Source organism: Panthera leo, chromosome A1 (assembly GCF_018350215.1).
Source record: "Panthera leo isolate Ple1 chromosome A1, P.leo_Ple1_pat1.1, whole genome shotgun sequence".
Classification (NCBI taxonomy): domain Eukaryota; kingdom Metazoa; phylum Chordata; class Mammalia; order Carnivora; family Felidae; genus Panthera; species Panthera leo.
Genome location: NC_056679.1, coordinates 213618646 through 213641923, shown reverse-complemented (window position 1 = coordinate 213641923; position 23278 = coordinate 213618646). Strand labels below are relative to the sequence as shown.

The following is a 23278-nucleotide window of genomic DNA, read 5'->3' as shown; positions in this document are numbered from 1 at the left end:
GGGCTGGCCACAGCGCCTTGTGCGCAGTGATTGGTCCGTCAACTAGAGCGATGGATAATTAAGCCAATAGTCTTTGTAGAACCCCTCGGCGCCCGCCCCCTGTCCTCTACATCTTCCAATAAGGAACCACAACCGGGTGAGCGCGCGTTTCCACCCGGGAGGGTCTGTGAGGCCGCAGCTCCCGCTTTCGGGAGTCCTAGCCTCGGCACTGCGGCTGGCAAGGACGCTGACAGGGAAACCATGAGCGCAGACTCTGTGGGAGAGCGCGCTCGCCTCCGGCGCTACTCCAAACTCCCAGTGTGGGTCGTGGAGGATCACCAGGAGGTGAGCCGGCGACTGCTGGGTCCTGAGGCAGAATCGCGTGAGGGCCCGGGAGGCGGCGGAGCCTCGGCATCGAAGGCCGGAGATAATCGGAATTTGTTACCCGCGCGAGTTCCATTGCTGTGGGGAAAAAAACACCAAAATGACTAACTGGGAGGAACAGGCCCTGACATTTATGGTTCGCTGAGTATGCGTCGGGCAATTCATTTAACCCTCGCGATTTGCCCAGAAATCCCACAACCAACAACTGGTGGCGTCGGGCTTCGAACCTGCGCATTCTGACTGCAGAGTCCCGTGTCCTTTACCTGCTTCTTAACGGAGGCTTCCAGCTCTCCCTGGCGTCTCCAACACAGTCCTGCCGTGTAGATGGGAAGGTTTTAGCAAAGAATGTGGGCTGTCATCTGCGAAACGGGACTATCACCTTAGCACCCTTAGGGCCGCTGCTAGTATTGTGTGCTAGGTGTGTACATAAATCCTTCAATATGGGGTGGCCCGGGTGGCCCAGTCGGTTAAGCATCCGACTTCGGCTCAGGTCACGGTCTCGGGGGTTCAACCCCGCCTGGGGCTCTGTGCGGGCAGCGCTGAGCCTGGAGCCTGCTGCGGATTCTGCGTCTCGCTCCCTCTCTGGCCCTCCCCCGCTTGCGTTCTGTCTCTCGCTCAATCTCTCTCGCGCGCTCTGTCAAAAATAAACATTAAAAAGCTTCCTTATAAATCTTTCTAACACAGACCCCTGCGTTTGTAAACACTGAAGGTGTTTTCTATTTTTTATGGTAGGGCTACTTTGGAGTAGCTAAAATGGTGCCTTTATCTGGTCTTCTGGAAGCCTATGAGGGAGGATCATGCATCTAAGACTTTTTTTTTTTTTTTTTTTTTAATTAGTAGACCTTGGGGATTGTCCGGATATGAAAGAGGGAAGGAGTGGGCTCCGGATTTTTGGATGGAGAAAGTTAAGAGGAGAGGCGGGAAGTTGGGTTTCCCAGGACCTAGAGATAGAGTGCATGGACCTGAGCAAAAGCCAAGCGTGGGTTAAGCGGTGCTGTCCATTTCCGGTTTAAATCTAGAGCCACAGAGCTTGACAGACTACCTAGCCCGGCTGCACCATCCTAAGGTGTGGAAAAGGCCAGGAGACCCAGGGTGGCTTGAACACACCCTTAATGCCGGAATGTGTCTTCATTACCCGGTCTTTTCCTGAGAGCCCATCTGTTTACCCGCTTCATCTTCTGAGTTTGTGTTGGGGGCAAGATGGCAGCAAGAGATGCCCATTAAGGCCTTTGGAGGTGCAACCTGGGACTTCTGAGGGAAAAAAGCTGGAGAACGTTATCTAAACCCACCTAGGACGAACAGATTTCGTATTTGCCTACCGTTTAACGATTCGGTGCGCTTCGAACTCCGGGCGGCTACGTTTAGCATTGTTTCTCAGTCTGCAGCTGAGCGGATGCTCATGATTTCAGTGCCAATTCTGAATGTGTGCGTGTGTTTTTACAGGTCCTGCCTTACATATACCGGGCCATTGGCTCAAAGCATCTTCCTGCCAGTAATATAAGTTTTGTGCATTTCGATTCACATCCAGACCTCCTTATTCCTGTGAATATGCCAGCTGACACTGTGTTTGACAAGGAAACACTTTTTGGGTAATACGTGATTTTTGTTAATGATATTTTGTTTTGTTTTGTTTTTAAGTGAACTCTGCCCCTGGTGTGGGGCTCGAACTCAAGAGCTTGAGACCAAGAGTTGCATGCTCCACCAACAGCCAGCCAGGCACCCCTGTTAAAGATCTTTTATTTGCTTGAAATACAATTTGCAGATGTGATGAACTATTAAGGGAACTAGACTTTGCCGAGCTCGTGTGTTTTCTTTTTCTTTTCTTTGCCTGTTTTATTTTAATTACACCAATTGTTGACTTTTTCATAAAGAGCCAGATATTAAATATTTTAGGCTTGCTGGCCATACAGTCTGCGTTGCAACTACTTATCTCTGCCCTTGTAGTATGAAAGCAACGGTGGACACTATGTAACAAGTGAGTGTAGCTGTGTTCCAATAAACCTTTATTTACAAAAACAGGTAGCCTGGGGCACCTGGGTGGCTCAGCCCATTAAGCATCCAGTTTTCAGCATAGGTCATGATCTCCTGGTTTGTGGGTTCAAGCCCCACATTGCTGTCTGTACTAATAGCTCAGAGCCTAGATCCTGCCTCGGGTTCTGTGTCTCTCTGTCTCTCCTCCACTCATGTTCTCTTTCTCTCAAAACAAATAAACATTAAATTAATTAATTAATTAATTAAATAAAATCTGATTTAAAAAAAAAAAAATGTGGCCCAGCCAATGAAAGAAGTAGAAGAGACTTTAGATGTTACTTGAGCCAGTTCTCCCTACCCCTCCACTTAAAAAGTCTGAATACTAAGGGGCGCCTGGGTGGCGCAGTCGGTTAAGCGTCCGACTTCAGCCAGGTCACGATCTCGCGGTCCGTGAGTTCGAGCCCCGCGTCAGGCTCTGGGTTGATGGCTCGGAGCCTGGAGCCTGTTTCCGATTCTGTGTCTCCCTCTCTCTCTGCCCCTCCCCCGTTCAATGCTCTGTCTCTCTCTGTCCCAAAAATAAATAAAAAACGTTGAAAAAAAAAAAAATTAAAAAAAAAGTCTGAATACTAAGGCACAAGATAATGTGTCTTAAACACATTATTCAATAATTATATAGGCAACACATCTTTAATTTGTATATCCTTTCTTCCAGTATTGTCCTTCCAACCTCGCAATTTGTACCTCAATCCACAGGAAGGATCATACCTAATGTATCTATAAACATTAACTTATAAGCCTTTCTTTAGTAATAAAGTTCTCTGAAATTCTGCCACTGTTTATGTATGCATTTTGTTAGAATGTAGTCTACTCATATCAGGTAAAAAGTTACATAGCAGTAACTTTTATTTATAATATAAAATTAAGAGATAGATGTTTACATGAATTAATTTTAGCCTACTACATTTCTTTTAGTTAACTTTTTCCAGAACCCCATTTTAGAGCACTATTTATTTTATTTATTTATTTATTTATGAGAGACAGAGTACAAGTGAGGGAGGGGTAGAGGGAGAAGGAGACACAGAATCCAAAGCAGGCTGCAGGCTCAGAGCTGTCAGCACAGACCCCTACGCAGGGCTCGAACCCACAAACCATGAGATCATGACCTGAGCCAGTCAGATGCTCAACCGACTGAGCCATCCAGGCGCCCCTAGAGCGCTAATTTCTAAAGAAATGTGGTAGGGCTACCATTGTTGTTAGTCTCTTTTATAAATTTAGAGATTTCATATTTTAGAAATTGAAAAAAGTTACAAGTATGCAGACTGTACAGTTGTAGAATAATTCTTAAACTTTTTAGTCTCAGGATTCCTGTATATTCCTAAAAATTACTGAGCTTTCTTCTAAGTGTAGGTTACATCTATTGACATTTACCATATTTGAAATTAAAACTGAGAAATGTTTAAAGTAATAATTCATTCAAATTAATAAACCTGTATGTGTTAGCATAAATATGATATTTTTATGAAAAATGTATTTTCTAAAGCAAAGTATCTGGGGAGAAGAATAACAATATTTAAGTTTTTTTCCCATCTCTTTAATATTCGCCTTTATAAGAGACAGCTATTTCTATCTCCTTCTGCATTCGATTTGTTGCCATATGTTGTTTTGGTGGAACTATATGAAGAAAATTTAGGAACAGTATTTTCATAGCTTTTTCAGATAATTATGAATATTCAGTACCATACCAAAACTTGACAAGTAGTGGTTCTTAAAGCTCAGTTCGAATGTGGAAATCCAACAATTCAATTTCAAGTCTGAATAACCATTGTATGTTGATCAATCTTTCTTTCAGGAAAAATGGTGTTTTCAATTCAGTCACAAGTACTTTTCCTTGAAACAACCATGGTACCTCAAAGTATGTAGCAGAAGTACTTTTTGTGCATTTCTCATTTTACTGCACAGACTATTTAAAATGTATATTCAGGATCAAGGTTTAGTAAACTAGTAAACTGGATTTTTTTTTTTTTTTACATGAAACTGGCTTTGGGAGGGGTCAGTGGTGTTTGGTAGTGAAGAATACAGTGACTACTAGTAGAGTTGATGCTGTTGCCTTGATTAATCTCAGGACATCAGCCCACCATTGCTTTGCACTGTTAGTGCAAATGTCAGTACAATGAAAAAGGGAAATAAGCCCTTGATGTCATTACGAAAGTTGTTAAAATCTTGTTCTGGGTGAAATTACATTTGGAAAGCCCACTCATGCTTTCTATTCTTTCTTTCTATTCTTTCTATTTCTATTTCTTTCATGCTTTCTATTTCTTTTCCAGAGAATTAAGTATTGAGAATTGGATTATGCCTGCAGTTTATGCTGGCCATTTTTCTCATGTTCTATGGCTTCATCCCATGTGGGCTCAGCAAATCAGAGAGGGAAAACATCACTTTTTAGTAGGCAGAGACACTTCTACCACAACCATCAGGTAATTTCATCATATTTGTGAGTGTGAAAGGGAATGAATTCTTCTTTTATCTTACTTTGAATCCCCATAATAACTTGTAAGTTCTCTACATACAGATAGGGTCAGATTAAGCCTCAACTATTTAAATAGTTCTCAAAACACCAGGAACCAAGCTTTCATGTCTCTGGACCTTCTTCACATGTCATTTATATTTTGTTGCTAGTCAAGTTGGTTTTGAATAATATGGTCTCCATCTTCTGGAATTCGGGCTCCATTGATGACTAATTCCGTTAAATCAGTGAAATACCTTATACATATATATATTTAATGATTTATATATTTAAGGAAATGCTATTTCCTTACAATATAACTATTGTCCACTGAATTTTTTTTTTTTAATGTTTATTTATTTTTTTTTTTGAGACAGAGAGAGACACAGCATGAACGGGGGAGGGGCAGAGAGAGAGGGAGACACAGAATCCGAAGCAGGCTCCAGGCTCTGAGCCATCAGCCCAGAGCCCGACGCGGGGCTCGAACTCACGGACCGTGAGATCGTGACCTGAGCTGAAGTCGGACGCCCAACCGACTGAGCCACCCAGGCTCCCCTGTCCACTGAATTTAACAGTTAGCAGTGGAAAAGCAAAATTATCTCATTTTGGGTTTTTTTTTTTGTTTTGTTTTGTTTTTTGTAAATCCAATAGCTAAAAAGTAGATTTGGAGTTTTCATTTTAGTACTATGACTAACTTTAGGTAATTAACCTAAATTAAATTACAGCATTCTCTGACTTGAGTTACATGTGCAACTATTTTTGTTGTATAAGCAGTTTAATCAATGTTTTATGTATATTGCAATACTGTAATTATCTTTATAAATATCAACATGTTCTTGACTTTCTACATTCTCTTGTGATGAGATGAATGTGAAGGGTCCTCTATTAAAGAAGAATGCAGGGGCGCCTGGGTGGCTCAGTCAGTTAGACGTCCGACTTCAGCCCAGGTCACGATCTCGCGGTCCATGAGTTCGAGCCCTGCGTCGGGCTCTGGGCTGATGGCTCAGAGCCTGGAGCCTGCTTCTGATTCTGTGTCTCCCTCTCTCTCTGACCCTCCCTTGTTCATGCTCTGTCTCTCTCTGTCTCAAAAATAAATACACATTAAAAATAAAATTAAAAAAAAAAAGAAGAATGCAAATTTAGTTTGGAGGATACAGGCTTTGTCTTTCTTAGGATGGCATAATTTGTAAGAAGCCTGGATATTAGCTTTATTACGTCATTAATCTTATTTTGGAAAATTAATACCTTTTTAAGTTTAAGGCTGTATAACTGGAGGAGGGGGAGTAGAAAATAAATATTGACCTTTATTTTAGTTGGATAGAGCCTGCCTCTGGAAGAAGCACTTAGTTTTGCTTTTCAAAGTATTTACTAAGGCATAAAATAGTGAAAAGCTAAGAACTTACTGAGTAGAAATCTGTAACTTGTAAAATGCATTCTGCATATGTATAACATTTTTAAGTTGCTTTTCATATTAAAATATATTCATATAAAATTTGACAAAGCTTTGAAACACATCGGAGGGAGTTTCTGTTAACAGAAATTATTTCCAGATACAATTTTTCTCGTAAGTGATTATTTGGTTAAAGTTTCAGCTGATATGAGCTCCAAAACACTAGCTTAAAGGGGCCCCTTGGTGGCTCATTTGGTTAAGCATCCGACTTCGGCTCAGGTCATGATCTCACAGTTCATGAGTTCAAGCCCTGCGTCAGATTCTACTGACAGCTCCGAGCCTGAAGCCTGCTTCAGATTCTGTGTCTCTTTCTCTCTGTGCCCCTTCCTCACTCACGCTCTGTCTCCTCCCTCTCTTCTCTCTCAAAAATAAATATTTTTTTAAGTTAAAAAAACACACACACACTAGGTTAATTAAAGAAGATCATTTATTTCTTTCTCATATGAGAGTTTACCACATGCAGCCCAGGGCCTTTGTGGCAGTTTACCAGTTCAGCAACTCCAGTTCCTTTTATCTTTTTGCTTCATCTCTAGAGTATTGCCTTTGTCCTCATAGTCCAAGGTGGGCTTGCCACTTCCATGTTCATATGCCAGTCAGTGAGGAAAGGAGAGCAAGGTTTTATACACTTCTTTTCCATTCACAGCCTTAGGCCAGAACTTAGTCAAATGGCCACACCTGGCTGCAAGGTAGATTATGAAATCTTTACTTAACAGTCTTTGGGCAGTTGTGTGCCCAGCTAAAAATTTGGGGAATGCTATTTCTGCAGAAGAACAGGAATTACAAAAAGTAGGGATAGCTCTTAGCTTTTGTTAAATATGTTCTTTGTTATGTTTCTGAGTGCTTTGGAAATACTATATGAAATGTCAGCTAATTTGTCCATTTGTCTTTAAAATAGTTTTTTCCTCTAATGCAGGGTTACAAGTACAGATCATTACTTTCTAAGTGACGGTCTTTATGTAACTGAAGACCAGCTAGAGAACCAAAAACCTTTGCAATTGGATGTGATTATGGTGAAACCTTACAAACTCTGTAACAATCAAGAAGAAAATGATGCGGTGTCTTCTGCTAAGAAGCCAAAGCTAGCACTGGAAGATGCAGAAAACACTGCCTCTACTAACTGTGACTCTTATTCAGAAGGACTGGAAAAGGACACAGTGACACAGAAGAAGGGCCAAACTTGCCTAGAGCAGTCACATCCATGCTTTTCTGAAAGCCAAGAATGCCAGACAACAGTCAGCACTGGGGAAATTCTAGAAATTTTGAGGAAAGGGGATGCATTTGTTTTGGATATTGACTTGGATTTTTTTTCAGTCAAGAATCCCTTCAAAGAAATGTTCACTCAGGTAAACATGTGGCATTTTTAAAATGTAGATCTTGAGGATTATATGACATTTCTCTAGATCAGGGCTCAGCAAATTTTCTGCAAGCAACCAGATATTAATTACTTTACTAGGGGTACCATATGGTCTCTATCACACATTCTTCCTTGTTGTATTTAAACATTTTTAAATTATACATACCTTTTTTTTAAATTGAAGTTTATATGTACCTTTCTTAACTTGACAAAAGCAGGTTGTGGGCTGTGGGTTGCAAATCCCTGCTCTAGATAGTATTTATTTTGTGTTTATTGAGGTAATACGTACATGGGTAGTTGAAAAAACTAAGAAAGAAACATCACCAGTTTCTTGGTGTATCTTTCCAGAGATATTCTATACATGTAAAGAAAGCCCTGTGTGACAGATTTTTCACTGAACAATCAGGTGCCTGATCACACATGTACTATTTGCAGCTAATGATTCAGGCCTCTAATCTGTAGGGTACCTCATCAGATCTTAAATGCAAATCACCAGACAATATTAGTATGCACAGATCTGAGATAGAACTAGGCATTTAAGAAACTGGTAAATTCATGATCCAAATGAGCATTCCTAGGTGCATTTTATGGGCACAACTGCTTTCTTCAACATTTGGGAGGTTATTCAGACCTATTTCAGTGATTCAGATCAACTGTGTTTTTTCTACCCAAATTCAGTGTTTGATTATAACAACGATGTTGCACCTTACAATCATAATATGTACGTATAAGAAGCCATGGTGGTTTATCTAAGTTATTAAAGACCTCTAAGTAGGTAATGATTAAAAATAGGTAAGATTTGAGGATTTAGTGTAATCTGGAACAAGAATGGGGGACCTAGAGTATTTTCCCAACTTGTAAATAAGGGAGAAAAATTGCTCTCTATTTCTTCCTGCTGTTGTATTTGGAGCCAGTGACTATAACCACAAGTTCTTAGAATTATGAAATGACCTTAGAGCTATTTAGAAAACTTGAAGAATAGGCGTGTCTGAAAGCTGAAGAAACTGACTTTAGGAATTTATTTTACAAATATACTCATCAAATATTTTTAATGAAAATTTCTAAAAAGTTACATAAGGAACTTAATGGCAGGTATTCCTTTTCCAGTACTATCAGGAAACCTGGGTAGTGGAGATTTTTGTATCCTTTATACCATTTGGTACTATGGAACTTTTGGAAGAGAGCATGTAGTATACTTTATAATTTAATAGACTTTTTTTAATGTAGTTAAAGTCACTTGTTTACCTTTTTTAAAGAGCATGTGCAGAAGTCCAGAGTGAGTTAAGTTCTGTTTGTTGCTTCTGCTTATCGCTTCTTGGGAAAGTTACTTAACCTTTCTGACCCACAGTTCAAGTATAAAATCAAAATAATCACACCCAAGTCACAGGATTATTACAGTGAGGGTAGTGGCACAACACTGTGCTTTGTGAACTTCAGCTCTTGCATATAATTTCTTCTCAACAATACTCCTAAATGGGATTTTGGAGCCAGATATACCCATGTATTATGGGGCTATTTAGCGTGCTGAATGAAGAGAGACACTCTCCTGCAAAGTCAGTGCTTAGAAAGTATCCTTCTTCGATTGTAACTGCCTCCCCTATCACCTTTAAATTTCAGGGTTCTCTTTTGCAGCTAGGGAAAGGGCTGCAAACTGAACCTGGAGCGTTCTTTTGTTATTCAGGACATGTATATTTCCTGTAAATAGCGAAAATCTGTTCAGATCCTAGGATGTACCAATTTGTAGAGTAGAATATTATTAAAAATCTTCTTTCATATCAAGTCTTTTCCATAGCTATTTCATACATTCTTGTCAGTATAGAAATGACAGTGTTTATAATGATATCTGAACTATACATTTGCTGGATTTTCACAGACTGATTTTTAAATAATTATCTATCTTCCTAATATCACAGCCATTTTTACTTAAAGAATATCATCAAAAAAATTAGGTTTTTTTTCCCTACTATATGGGTTTTTGTTTTGTTTTCCAGGAAGAATACAAAATCTTACAAGAGTTGTACCAATTTAAAAAGCCTGATGCCAACCTGACAGAGGTATCCTTCATTTATTTCTTTTGCGTTTTGTCTGTTACATATCTAATAATATCTTATAGCCCGTTAGAGTGCTCTCGGACATCTCACCAGAATCTTTGTGTGTTTATTGGGTAAACCCATGGTTAGTACTTACAAGTCATGGTTTAAGTAATTGAACTGATATTTTCATTGTAATGGAATTTCACTTGCTTTTTCAAAGAAAAATTATAATCTTGGCTTTTCAATGTACTTAAAGGAAGATTTGGTAGATTGTGTTGATACTCGAATTCATCAGTTAGAAGATTTAGAAGCTGCTTTTGCTGATTTGTGTGATGGTGATGATGAAGAAACTGTACAGAAATGGGCTTCAAACCCTGGGTAAGACCTTGAAACATTTTTTCCCCAACTTTATTTCAGTCCTAGATATATTGTTAAGTTTGCTAGATAAATTACTTTTTAAAAATTAGTATTAAATGCCAACACAAGGATGCTGGCTGGCTCAGTTTGTAGAGCATGTGATGCTTGATCTCAGGGTTGTGAGTTGGAGCCCCACATTGGGTGTAGTGCTTACTTAAAAATAGTATCTTAAAAAAAAAAATGCCAACACAAATTTACTAGCAATAGCTAGCCTTTACTAGGTGCTATCTATATGCCCAGTTGTAAGATTTTTTTCTTGCATTTATCTCATTTATTCCTTCTAATAATCTTAAGACTTTGTGTTCATTTTATAGGTGAGGAAGCTAAGACACAGAGGTTTAAGTTGCTCTGAGTCCCATAGTAAGTGGGTATGCTTTTAATCATTGTGCAGTAGCTGCCCCTATAAGATGTGGTGCTGGGTCTTACAGAAGACTAATGATTTGTAAGACAGCCCCCATTCAAAGGAGAGTAAGAAAAAAAAAATTTAACCTATCAATAAAAAAGTAAATTACTAGATTGGTAAATTAAAATGTGAAAATTTGCTTCCTTTTAAGGATAACCCAATATGAGTAGAAGGTCAAAACTGCCCATCATATGAGGAAGCACGATTTGAAAGCTGGATTCTTCATCAGGTCATCTATTTGGCCAATTTCATTTGGCCAATCTCAGCATTAACATTACCTTGAAAACATGAAGAGAAAGTTCTTTTCGTGTGATCATTTGTCGATTTATAGGGTGGGGTGAAGAGTGCCTTTAGTGTTAAAAAGCAAGTTTGAAAGAATGTTGACATAAATAGTGTAGTTACTTTTCTTGGAACTAATTCTATTTTTTTCTAGTGAAGTGTAGTTGACGTACAATATTATATTAGTCTCAGGTATACAACATAATGAATCGACAATTCGATATATTCTATAGTGCTCACCACAATAAATGTGGTTACCACCTGTTACTATACAATATTATTATACCATTGACTGTATTCCCTATGTTTTAGTTTTTATTCCTGTGACTTATTTTTATAACTGGAAATTTGGACCTCTTAATCCCCTTCACCTGTTTCACCTGTCTCCCCACCCCCTCTGGCAGCCACTGGTTCTCTGTATTTATGAGTCTGTTTCTGTTTTTGTTTGTTCATTTGTTCTGCTTTAGATTGCACAAGTGAAATCATGTGGTACTTATCAAACTTACTTCACTGAGCATGATACTCTAGGTTCATCCATGTTGTCATACATGTCAAGATTTCATTCTTTTTTATGTCTGGGTAATATTCCATTGTATACATAGACATGTGTATGTGCATATATCTGTCTTACATTTTCTTTATTCATTTGTCTATCGATGGACACTTGGGTTGCTTTCATATCTTGACTATAACAAATAATACTGCAATAACAATAGGAGTGGATATATCTTTTCAAATTAGTGTTTCTGTTTTCTTTGAATAAATACCAAATTACTGGATCATATGGTATTTCTATTTTTAATTTTTTGAGGAACCTCCATACTATTTTCCATAGTGGCTGTACCAGTTTACATTTTTACAGACAGTGCACAAAGGCTTCCTTTTCTCCACATCCTCACCGACACTTGTTCTTTTCTTGTTCTTTGATACTAGCCATTCTGACTTATGTGAGGTAATTTCTTACTGTGGTGTTGGTTTGCATTTCCTTAATGATTAGTGATGTTGAGTCTTTGAAATAATTCTTTAAATCATATAGACTCAACAAAAAGCCTGAAAACTAAAATGGAACCATCAGACATCAACTTTTTTGTCCCCATGAGCATAGGAAGACCAGAACCAGCTTATTTTCAAACTGATCTCTCACAAACAGATTATTCTCCACAGTGTAAATGTAAGAAATCAGTCATAAGATACCAACATAAATTAGAAAGTTAGAATCATAGTTCTTTGGGCCACTAAGGTTTATTATGTCATTGTTATTGGTAATAATTCATCAGATTTCTAGAAGAATACATAGGAAACTGGAATAGAGGTTGCCTCTGGAGAGAGGAATTGTATGGCTAATAGATGAAGTTATGAGGGAGAAACATCTTTTGCTATGTGTATGTATTACCTATTCAAAATATTCAGTGTAATTTTTGTTTCAAATATTGAGAAACCTCCCTGAAATATAAACATTTTAAAACTTTATTATCTCTAAAAAAAGAGTAGTATGGAATAAAAACCATAATTGTATTCATCACATCAATAAATATTGACCAGGCACTTTAACATCAGTTAATGCTCTTCTTCTTCAGTATAGGGAACTCATTCAAAAAATGATTCCCTCCTTCTTGAAATTATGATGGAAGAGGGAGATCTAGAAATATCTCACAGAACATGATTCTTCCTAGAAACATTGAAAAGTACCTACTATTTTGTGAATTTGTGATGTCTCAAGCTGAGTTTAAAACTTAAAATAGCATGAAAACCTTGGAGTCCTGGATCTAGCCTATAGATGGGGCCACTTTCACTGAAACCCACTGTGCCTGGTAAGCATGCCCAGTTAACTCTTCAGCACCTGCAGAGTTCTGTCACAGAGTTGAAGAAACAATGAGGCTACAACAGAAATGAGTCCAGACCATGATTGGAATGGAGGGAAAATAGAATAGCACAAAGGAAAAGTGGGTGAGATAGCAAGAAGAATCTCCCCAAATTTACCATGCCCCTGAAGAGCCAGACCCTCAGCATGAAGGAGTCTTCACTGTTCCTTAAGAAGTACATAAAGTAGATGGAAACCAATTTGACAATAAATTTCATATTAAAAAAATAATAAATGGGCAGGGGTTCCTACCCTCAGAAAGAAAAAAAAAAAAAAAAAAAGAAATAAAGTAGGTGATTAGGGTCTAGAAGACCAGAAAGTTTTTTCATAAAAAGAGAATAACAGAATGAGTGGATAGATAGGTCTCCATGACCCCCTCTTTCTTTCTTTTTTCCCTCCTAGCAGTTGCATAGATATTGATGGGGAAGGCAAAATACTAGAAACATCAGTCAGGACTCCCAAAGAGTTCTATTTAAATTTAATAATGGGCACCTGGTTGGCTCAGTTGGTTAAAAGTCCGACTTCTGTTCAGGTCATGATCTCGTGGTTCACGAGTTCAAGCCCCATGTCAAGCTTTGTGCCGACAGCTCAGAGCCTGGAGCCTGCTTCAGATTCTATCTCCATTTCTCTCTGCCTCTCCCCCGCTTGCTTGCGTGCACTCTCTCAAAAATAAAAAGCATCAAAAATAAATAATAAATAAAATTTAAATGACTTAAAGGCACTAGTGTTAGTATACTAAATGGTATAGAACTTTCCCAGGTGTAATTGTGTATGTCAATAAATATATTCTTAATTTTTTTTGAACTTTTGGGTAACTTTTTCAACACCATGTGCTCAAGGCACTTAGTTTTCTTATTGATCAAAATAATTTTAAATCACAGTAGAGCTTCTATTTTTAAAAAAGGAAAATCTCAGTTTCTTGAGTGTTAATTTTCAACGTTTAACACAATGTATACTTTTTTAAGTAAGAAAAAACAACATTTATTTCTTAATATTTTAAGATGATATTTGAATGTCTTTATCTTTCATTTCTCAATTATGTGAAATGTATTGTTAAAGATATACTTTAAATGTTACGTATCTATCATTTGCTTCTGTAATTTTAGTTGAGGTGGTGTGATGTTTAATTGAGGGGTGGCTTTTTTCCAGAATGGAATCACTAATTCCACTTGTACAGAGTTTGAAAAAACGGATGGAAGTACCAGACTATGAAATGGTAAATATATTGCAGTATAAAATTGACCCTTTAGAAAGACATTTTTCTGGGTAGAAAAAGTACTTTTTATTTAAGTGGTTTGCTTTTATTTGTGTACCAGGGAAGTGTAAATGAATTCTTTTTAAAAAATGAGAAGAAATGAAAAAATACACACTTCTTAGAAGTCAGAACATTGGAAAAGTTTTCCAAAAAAATAAGCTTTCTAAAGTTGTCCCTTCTTTATTGATTCATTTTTATACTCCCTTCCTCCTTCTTTCTTTCCTCCCTCTAAAAACTTTCCTGATTATAAAAACCAAGCAGGAAGATAAAAGAAGGTGTTCTGACAAGTACATCTCAGCCATATCAGCTGTATTGCTGACTTTGTTTGCCAACAGTGACCTGAAAGCTATGGCAAAAGTGAATACTTCTAATGATAATTTCTTTTATTTTTATATCATTTTTCAGTATTTGAGGCATAAAATTTCCTATTTGAAGTTCAAGTGCCTTTTCTCAGATTTTGTGCTAAAACTAAGACCTCTAAGTCTTCTTCTTTTACTCCTGCTGCTGCTTTTACTTCCAATAAATTGTTTTGTTCTAGTGTTTTATTTAGTTATGGAATACAATTAAACCACCTTACTTGAACTGAAGTTTATGTATTGATTTAATGCCAACTTTATAAGAATAAAAAATATTAGCAAAAGAATATTTTGCTTAAATTGGAGCTAGTCCAAACGCCTTAGTCCACCCCTTTTTTCATGGCAGTTATTAAGAGTGATAGAGTTAGAAGATCCTTAGGATTTAAAAATGTTTTGAGTTCACATGACATTATTGAATGTGTCTTCATGCAGGTCTGCTATAATCATTATATTACATCTGGATTTTCCACTGGTTGGGAGTGGTTTGTACATTGTTTGTTGAAAGACAGAAGGGATGGCATGGGCTTGGTTGCAGATAATGTAATCAAATATGATGTGCCTATAGCTGCAGGGTTAGAACACTAAGTGTTTTGATCAGTTCAGTAGAAAAGAACATTCATATCATTTTACTACGTGGATTGTTCCTAGTTAAATTTTTGATGTGTATTCAGAACCTCCAATAAAATATCAGATTAATGGTTTTTTTTTCCATGCTTTGCACTTATATACAGTAGGCAAAACAGTGACATACTTGAGTTCCAGTTTTCAAAACTTCAAGCAAAGGATATAAAATCTTAGCCTGTGAGCCACTTCTAGCTTTCAGGCACAGTTTAGTGCTATGAGACTGGAACATCAGTCATTTACATTTAAGACACATAAATGGGTGTCAGTACTATTTGATTGTACATAAAGGGTATATAAGGAACTGGTGACAGGAGGAAAACTCTCCCTTGTATCCTCTTAAAACTTTGAATATAGCACTACATGCATGTATTTTAAAAATAAAATAATATGTTGAAAGAAAAGGTAAAACCAGAATATTATGTACAATTTTATATCAGCTTTTAGAATCTAGGTGTAATAGATAATTTGCTAGATAATATGAATTGTCAAAATAGACTCAAGTAAAGACAGAAACTGAATTAATCCATAATTATAAAATAAAAAAAATAGTTAAGGAGTTATTCCTACAAAAGGCATCAGGCCCAAACAAATGTACAGGCCAGTTCTTTCAAAACTTGAGAGAATAGGTAACTTCTGTGACACAGAAGCTGTTAAGGAAAAAACAATCCCAGTCCACAATATTATTAAAAAATGTATCAGCAAGTCCTCTAATGGTTAAAGAATTTTCTAAAAACAATAAAGCCTTATAGTGTAATTCTTAATTTTCTTATTTTCAGGTTCACCAGGCTGGTCTAACCTGTGATTATTCAGAACTTCCTCACCATATCAGCACAGAACAAGAAATTGAGTATCTTATTCAGTCTGTATATTATTTACTGAAAAATTTACCAAAACCTACTCTCGTGACAATTGCAAGGTAAGTGTGGTAGCCTGAATAGTGGTATGCCAAAGATGTTCACATCCTAATCTCCAGAACCTGCGGATATGTAACCTTCTATAGGAAAAGGGACCTTGCAGTTGTAATTAACTCAAAGATCTTGAAATGAGAATACCTTGGATTATCCAGTGGACCAGTGTGATCACAGTGGTCCTTTTAAGAGGGTCAGAATTCGAGAAATTGGAAGATGCTAGGCTACTGGCTTAGAAGATGGAGGATAGGGCCTCAGGCTAAGGAATGCAGACAGCCTCCAGAAACTGGAAAGACAAACATTCTCCCCTAGAACCTAGAGAAGAATGCAGCCCTGCTAGCCCCTCTATTTTAGGACTTCTCATCTCCAACAAGACTGTAAGGTAGTAATTTTGTGTTGCTTTAAGCTGCTAAATTTGTGGCAATTTGTTACAGCTGCCATAAGAAATTAATACAGTTTCCACAGGTTAATCTAATGATTACTATTACTAACCAATTTTTTACCTACTCAGCTCAAAATTCAGATGTTGTATTTTCTCTTTCCTCTTAGTGATGGTTGGCAAAAAACATACAATTCTTATTATCTTGTCTTTGAAGTTGGTGATACTATTCAGATGAACACAGGAATTCCTATTTCTTTGTCCTACAAATGAATATTTAGCTGCTGCCATTTTTTAAATTTGAACATAATTGCTGAATAGTTACAACAATTTAATGAAACTTTTCTGTGTTCATCTTTGGGCTGGTTTTGTATGGAACTATGAGGTTAGTACTTTATATATTTTATGACAAATATTTTGTAACATCTTTTTACCATCCTGAAATGAAATTCATAGGTGATCTAACCTACATAGTTCATTCAGGCTGCATTAACAAAAATACCATAGACCAGGTGGCTTATAAACAAGAGAAATCCATTTCTCACAGTCCTGGAGGCTGGGTGGTCTAAGATAAAGTTACTAACAGATTCAGTGTGGTAAAGACCTGCTTCCTGGTTCACAGCCGTCTTCTCCCTGTAAACCTCATGAAGGAGGTCTCTGGGGTCTCTTATAACAGCACTAATCTCATTCATGAGGGGTCCACCCTTGTTATCTAATCAAAATATGATGACATTGAGGATTGGATTCAATATACGAATTTGGGGGGGACACAAACATTTATTCTATAGCAATAATATACCTGTACACATAATTTAAACATATGTTTATATGTGTGTACACACAAGAAAATCCTAACATAAAAGAAATAAAAGTAATTGATAAAATAGTATGTATTAAAATGCCACACAAGACTAGCATCTTTACAAGGAGTCTCTAAATGTAACAGTTACAAATGCAGACAGATAATCACGTGATGTATTGGCCAAATACCCTAACAGCACTGCCATAGTGACATGTTTGGTTTTTTTTTTAAGTTTATTTATTTGTTTTGAGAGAGGGAGAGAGAATCCCAAGCAGTCTCTGCACTGTGAGCACAGAGCCTGATGTGGAACTCAGTCTCACGAACTGTGAGATCATGACCTGAGCTGAAATCAAGAGTCAGATGCTTAACTGACAGAGTCACCCAGGTGCCCCATGTGACATGTTTTTTCTGGTCATAACAATTTCCTGGTAAAGTTCTAAACTTAAAGTCCAGTCTTCCCTCAATATACAGAGTAGTTGCATTCTTGGGAAATTTAGTTTATATTTAATTTATTTTCAAAAATACTTTGTTCATATGTAAAAGAGTATTAAATTCTAGGCTCAAAAAATTAAAAATGGTTTTCACTTATGTGAGTGCTCCATGAACTTTGGAAAAAAGTATGTAGGACACAGGACAAGTATTCATATTCACATTCATAGTGCAGGACTGTCCTGCATGTTGCAAGCATTTTAGCAGCCCTGTCCTCTCACCTTGGCCCTTCGGTTGTCATTGTGACAATCAAAAATGCACCAATAGATTTCCAAAACTACATCTTGGGGGTAGTTTCCATCAAGAACTACTCTAACTGTTTTAAAGAAGCCGGAAAGCTTTGACTGATTGAGGCTTATAAATTAAACTTTTATATATGATACTTCCTTGAAGTAGGTCTTTATCCATATGTATATATTAGGTAGTATTTAATAATTTTAATCGCTCTGTCTTATTTATTGTGTGTTAAATATTTACATCTAGTCTCAAAAATAACCTGATCACCAGAGAATAGAATGAGTTTATCAGAAGTCTCACAGATTGTGTCTCACAGATTATTTAGGTCTAAAATACTTGTGACAAGGACTAGATAACTAATTCCATTTCCTTCTTTTCTTTTTAAGTTTTTGTGTTTTTTTAAATGTTTTTTATTTATTTTTGAGAGAGACAGAGCATGAGCGGGGAGGGGCAGAGAGAGAGGGAGACACAGGATCCCAAGCAGGCTCCAGGCTTTGAGTTGTCAGCACAGAGCTAAAGGCGGAGCTCAAACTCACGAGCAGTGAGATCATGACCTGACCCAAAGTTGGACATTTAACCAATTGAGCCACACAGTCACCCCTTTTTAAGTTGTTTTTAATTTTTATTTATTTTGAGAAAGAGAGAGAGTGGGCGGGGATGGGGGAGAGGGAGAGAGGGAAAGAGAGAATCTCAAGCAGGCTACACACTGTCAGCTCAGAGCCCAGTTCAGAGCTCAATCCCACAGCCGGGAGATCATGACCTGAGCTGAAATCAAGAGTTGGACACTTAACTGACTGAGCCGTCCAGACACCCCTCCATTTCCTTCCATAAAGATTTCTATGCCACTCTTTCCAATCCATCCTCCTCAAATGGCTTTCCTCACCCGAGTCCAGAACCAGGAAACGCTGATCAAGTCATTTCAGAACTTAATCTGGCTATAATTGTCAGTGACATTGTAACTAGTTGGTAACTAAAGTTGTAGCTGGTGATTCTACAAAGAGTCACCAAGATACAGATTCCTGCCTTATCCTACTTTGCTCTTTTCTCCTTAATACCATCTAGGAAACTAATCCTAATACCAGCACATCTCCACATTTGATTCTGGATAATTCTGTATGCTTGTTAACAAAGTTTGTAGAAGTAGAAACCTATTATCAGTTGGGAAGACTCGACTCTACCCTTGTAATTTCTAGCCCTAGTGTACCCATAATAAAAGGATAGGAAAGATGTCCACTCACTTAAGAACCCCCAGTATTTCCCATATCTCCCTCTAAGGGAAACAGCAGTCTAATGATAAAGCACTGAGGCTTTGAAGCATGCTGTGTCATTTTAAATCCCGTCACTAGCACTTACTAGCTATGTGACTTATGCAGGTTAATCTTTCTGTTTAGATTCTTTTAAAGGGATAGTAAAAGTACCTATTTCATAGAGTTGCTGAGAAGATTAAAGAATATAATGTAATGTACCCGACATAGAGTAACTATTTAGTAGCTTCCAACTGTTATTATTCCAAAATTCAGTACACCTTCGTTTCTATTTTATATTGAAATCAACACATGCAGACTTTTCCTCACTGCACAGTATGATCACATTTATGTGTATTTTTCTTTTTCTTTCCCTTCTCGGTTCCAGGTCAAGTCTGGACGATTACTGTCCTTCTGAGCAAGTTGACACCATTCAAGAAAAAGTCCTTAATGTGCTGAGCTCCCTGTATGGGGCTGTAGACATTCACCTGGTGTATTTAGCAGAGTGTTCTCCATCTTGAAACAACAAAACACTAGGTTCCTATAACATCTTGATGTAATAACAGGGTTTTCATTAACTTATTATAAATGAGTCTTCCAGAGAAGACTTTTGTTTTTATATTAACTTTGTTAAAATCTTTCAGATAGTTTGAATCTCAAACAGATCTTATCAGTTGTTGAATGATGACAATTTTTTTTTTACATCAGTTCTACCCTCCCCCCCTCCAACTGATTGTTGCTTATTTTTCTTCCTTTCCATCATAGTCTTCCTCATTTTGTGCGGGTTGTTTTTTCCCCCTAGGTCAGTTGGACTGTACAAAATTCATTCATTTATTCACTCAACCAACTGACATTTATTGAGCATTTACATGTGCCAGACATAATTAAGTGCTGGGTATATGGTGATGAACAGGATAGACAAGGCCCCCTGCCCTCTTAGGGGATAGCTAAGAAACAAATTATGGATTACGAGAAGTATTATGAAGGAGCAACCACAAACATGTCTTAGGCATCCTCTTAGTACTCAAGGCATCCTGGCAGAATAAGAAAGTAACATTCTCAAAAGCTACCAAAAAAATAAATAAATAAACTTGCTAGTCCATGAAAATGTTGCAGGAATCCTACCTTTCCAAGACTGTCAGGGTTGTGGTGCAGCTGTTGTGGCAAACTCACATTATTGTTGGTATGGAGAAGGTCTATTTGAGCAGTCAACAAAACAAAAATTTTCTTTGCTAATCAGAAAAGCCTTCAGGGTTTTTGGTGCCTCCAGATGATCAGTATTGGCATCGATTATCATTACAGTTCCTAAGTGCCACTTTATTGGCAGTCTGGGTTGATAATTTCTTCAAATAAACTAGCTTTTAATGTAAATAGTAGAAAAAAAGATAAATCCTTAATTCTGACCTACGGTAAATACCCAAAGACATAACTGCCTTCCACCAGCCTCCCCGTGAGGAAGAGACCCTATCTGAGTCCCTCTAAATCATAGAACTTTCCATTTGCTTAATTTACCAAAGTCTTCCCGTCTTCAGCATTCCCCATGTTCAGCAATTATTTTTCACTACCTAATTTCTTCTTCTTTAAAAGGTAGGATGGCATTTAAAGGGGGAAAAAAAACATCCATCCATTCCTCAGTCCTAACATAGCATTTGTTTTCATTTTGCATGTTACTGTCAGGCCTTGACCACATGTGTACATGTGCAGCTGCATGTAACTGCAATTGTATGTTACCTAATTTGATGGCTAATACCCAAGATCACATTACCATTGCCACTCAATAGATGGCACCAGATCCCATTTTTCCAATGATGCTATTTTCCTGCGAATTTTTCTCGTCACCAATTTCCCAAGGCTGATAGCGTGAATGCCTATTTCTGTTGTGAAAAGCAAAGCAAAGTGATTCAGCTTTCTATTTTGATAGAACATTATGTGCCAAAAAGTTTTCTCTGTAAAATCAGAATTGCAAAAGAGTGCTATTTATTTTTAAGTTTTGAAAAAATTTTATTGGAATTCTATAAACGGATGTTACTTTTATGAGTAAATTATTTTGTGTGCTAAAATAAATAAAAAGGTATGTTTTGAGATTTTAAAGATTTAAAACAAAAAACAAATTAAAAAAATAAAGATTTAAAATCAAACCGTAGCACTAATTGTGTATGATCTCAGTGTGTTCATAGCACTGATCTTATGAGTCTGCTTCAGTAGTCATTTGTTATAATTCCCATGAACTAGGATGTGACTCAAGCATCGTTTTAATTCAGGTGGAATAAAAGGGCACCAATTTCTATTTTAGGAACATTCAGATCATTTAGTTCTCATGCTCTGTAATTCTGTTTGAATGAAATTCAGTCCCTGTCTATTGACTACCACCAATTTGGTAAATTATATCACCGGCATTTCAAATAAGGTGTTTAGTTTAGGGGCACCTCGGTGTCTCGTTTGAGCGTCTCTTGATTTTGGCTCAGATCATGATCCCAGGGTCGTGGGATCAAGCCCTAAGTCAGTCTCCGTGCTGAGTGTGGAGTCTATTTAAGATTCTGTCTATCTGCCTCTCTCCCCTGCTGACATGTCTCTCTGTCTCTCTAAAATAAAAAAAAATTTTTTTTAAATTTAAAAAAAAACAGTTTATAAAGACATCCTTCATCTGTGTTCTAAATATCAATGAGGAATACCACAATACAGGGTTTTGGATTATATACACATATCACTGACACATGAGATTTTGGCAAGTTCTTGAAAATGGACTTAAATGTAAGCATTGACTATAGCTTTGGTATTAACAAGTATATATTTCTCAGTATTGAGGAAGAAAAGTTTTTCTTTAGAAATATTTTCTGTATGGCCAACAGGCACATGAAAAGATGCTCAACATCACTCCTCATCAGGGAAATACAAATCAAAACCACACTGAGATAATCACCTCATGCCAGTCAGAGTGGCTAAAATGAACAAATCAGGAGACTATAGGTGCTGGCGAGGATGTGGAGAAACGGGAACCCTCTTGCACTGTTGGTGGGAATGCAAACTGGTGCAGCCACTCTGGAAAACAGTATGGAGGTTCCTCAAAAAATTAAAAACAGATCTACCCTATGACCCAGAAATAGCACTACTAGGAATTTACCCAAGGGATACAGGAGTGAGATGCATAAGGGCACTTGTACCCCAATGTTTATAGCAGCACTTTCAACAACAGCCAAACTATGGAAAGAGCCTAAATGTCCATCAACTGATGATAAAGAAATTGTGGTTTGTATACACAATGGAATACTATTTGGTAATGAGAAAGAATGAAATATGGCCTTTTGTAGCAACATGGATGGAACTAGAGAGTGTTCTGCTAAGTGAAATAAGTCATACAGAGAAAGACAGATACCATATGTTTTCACTCTTATGTGGATCCTGAGAAACTTAACAGAAGACCATGGGGGAGGGGAAGGAGGAAAAAAAAAAGTTAGGGAGAGAACCAAACCATAAGAGACTCTTAAAAACTGAGAACAAACTGAAGGCTAATGGGGGGTGGGAGGGAGGGGAGGGTGGGTGATGGGTATTGAGGAGGGCACCTGTTGGGATGAGCACTATATATATATAATATATATAATATATATATTATATATATATATATATAAAATATATATATATATAAATTGGTTTCCATACAACACCCAGTGCTCATCCCAACAGGTGCCCTCCTCAATATATATTTATATATATATATATATTATATATATATATATAATATATTGACATATATATTGACATATAATATATTATGACAATATATTATATATATAATTTTTATATATATTTATTTATTTATATATATATTTATATATATTTATTTATATATTTAATTTATATATATATATATACTTTTTTTTTTTTTTTTCTGTAGGCCTCTATCTTTGTTCTATGTCCTCAAGGAGCTCTTAGTCAAAGTTCTTCACCTTTATATGATACTCTATCCAAATCTTTATTTTGTTTCAGCAGTAGTGGCCCTGGATTGTTGGCAATGGGTGCATCATACTGCTAATGGTTTACAGTCAGTGGTGTGTTTCTTACTACAAGATTATCTCATTCACCAGACAGCTTAGGAGAAAGTACTTGCATGAAACTAAAGGAGTTTTTGTTGGACATCTTTTAGAAATGCCCGAGATACATGAGGATCAGCTGTGTAAATACTCATTATTAGGCTGTACTTGGTTATTCTGAGTCACAGCGCTCTCTTGTGCTTGTTTCTAAACTAACTGGTCCTGCACTGCCTCTGTGGTTTTGTAGTTCTAGCTGCACTTCTGGGATCCCAAACACCAGTGCCATCCTGTCCCTTTATTCTCATTTGAGTTCAACAAATGA

At 37.2% G+C, this 23278-nt stretch overlaps 1 protein-coding gene across 4 annotated transcripts; it reads left to right on the top strand.

Moving 5' to 3' along the window:
- The first annotated feature begins 151 nt into the window (after nucleotides 1–151).
- Nucleotides 152–21391, top strand: CA1H5orf22 (chromosome A1 C5orf22 homolog). 4 transcript variants are annotated; one of them, XM_042952667.1, is made up of 9 exons: nucleotides 152–324; nucleotides 1807–1952; nucleotides 4659–4808; nucleotides 7201–7630; nucleotides 9633–9695; nucleotides 9931–10052; nucleotides 13784–13850; nucleotides 15646–15785; nucleotides 19317–21391. In XM_042952667.1, the coding sequence occupies exons 1-9, from the start codon at nucleotides 241–243 to the stop codon at nucleotides 19447–19449; spliced, it is 1335 nt and encodes a 444-aa protein (XP_042808601.1). In that variant the 5' UTR covers nucleotides 152–240; the 3' UTR covers nucleotides 19450–21391. The 4 variants fall into 4 exon arrangements, with proteins under 4 accessions (XP_042808601.1, XP_042808608.1, XP_042808616.1 ...); XM_042952674.1 differs by lacking the exon at nucleotides 152–324 and adding an exon at nucleotides 1212–1429; XM_042952682.1 differs by lacking the exon at nucleotides 152–324 and adding an exon at nucleotides 4184–4246 and having other exon boundaries at nucleotides 1869–1952.
- Nucleotides 21392–23278: the final 1887 nt, after the last annotated feature.

What these genes read in the sequence shown, in the direction of transcription:
- CA1H5orf22 (XM_042952667.1), top strand. Translation starts at nt 241, where the DNA reads ATGAGCGCAGACTCTGTGGGAGAGCGCGCTCGCCTCCGGCGCTACTCC. An exon ending in CTGATGCCAACCTGACAGAG is followed by an intron (nt 9,696 to 9,930) that starts GTATCCTTCATT and finishes ATGTACTTAAAG; the next exon opens with GAAGATTTGGTAGATTGTGT. An exon ending in AAGTACCAGACTATGAAATG is followed by an intron (nt 13,851 to 15,645) that starts GTAAATATATTG and finishes TCTTATTTTCAG; the next exon opens with GTTCACCAGGCTGGTCTAAC.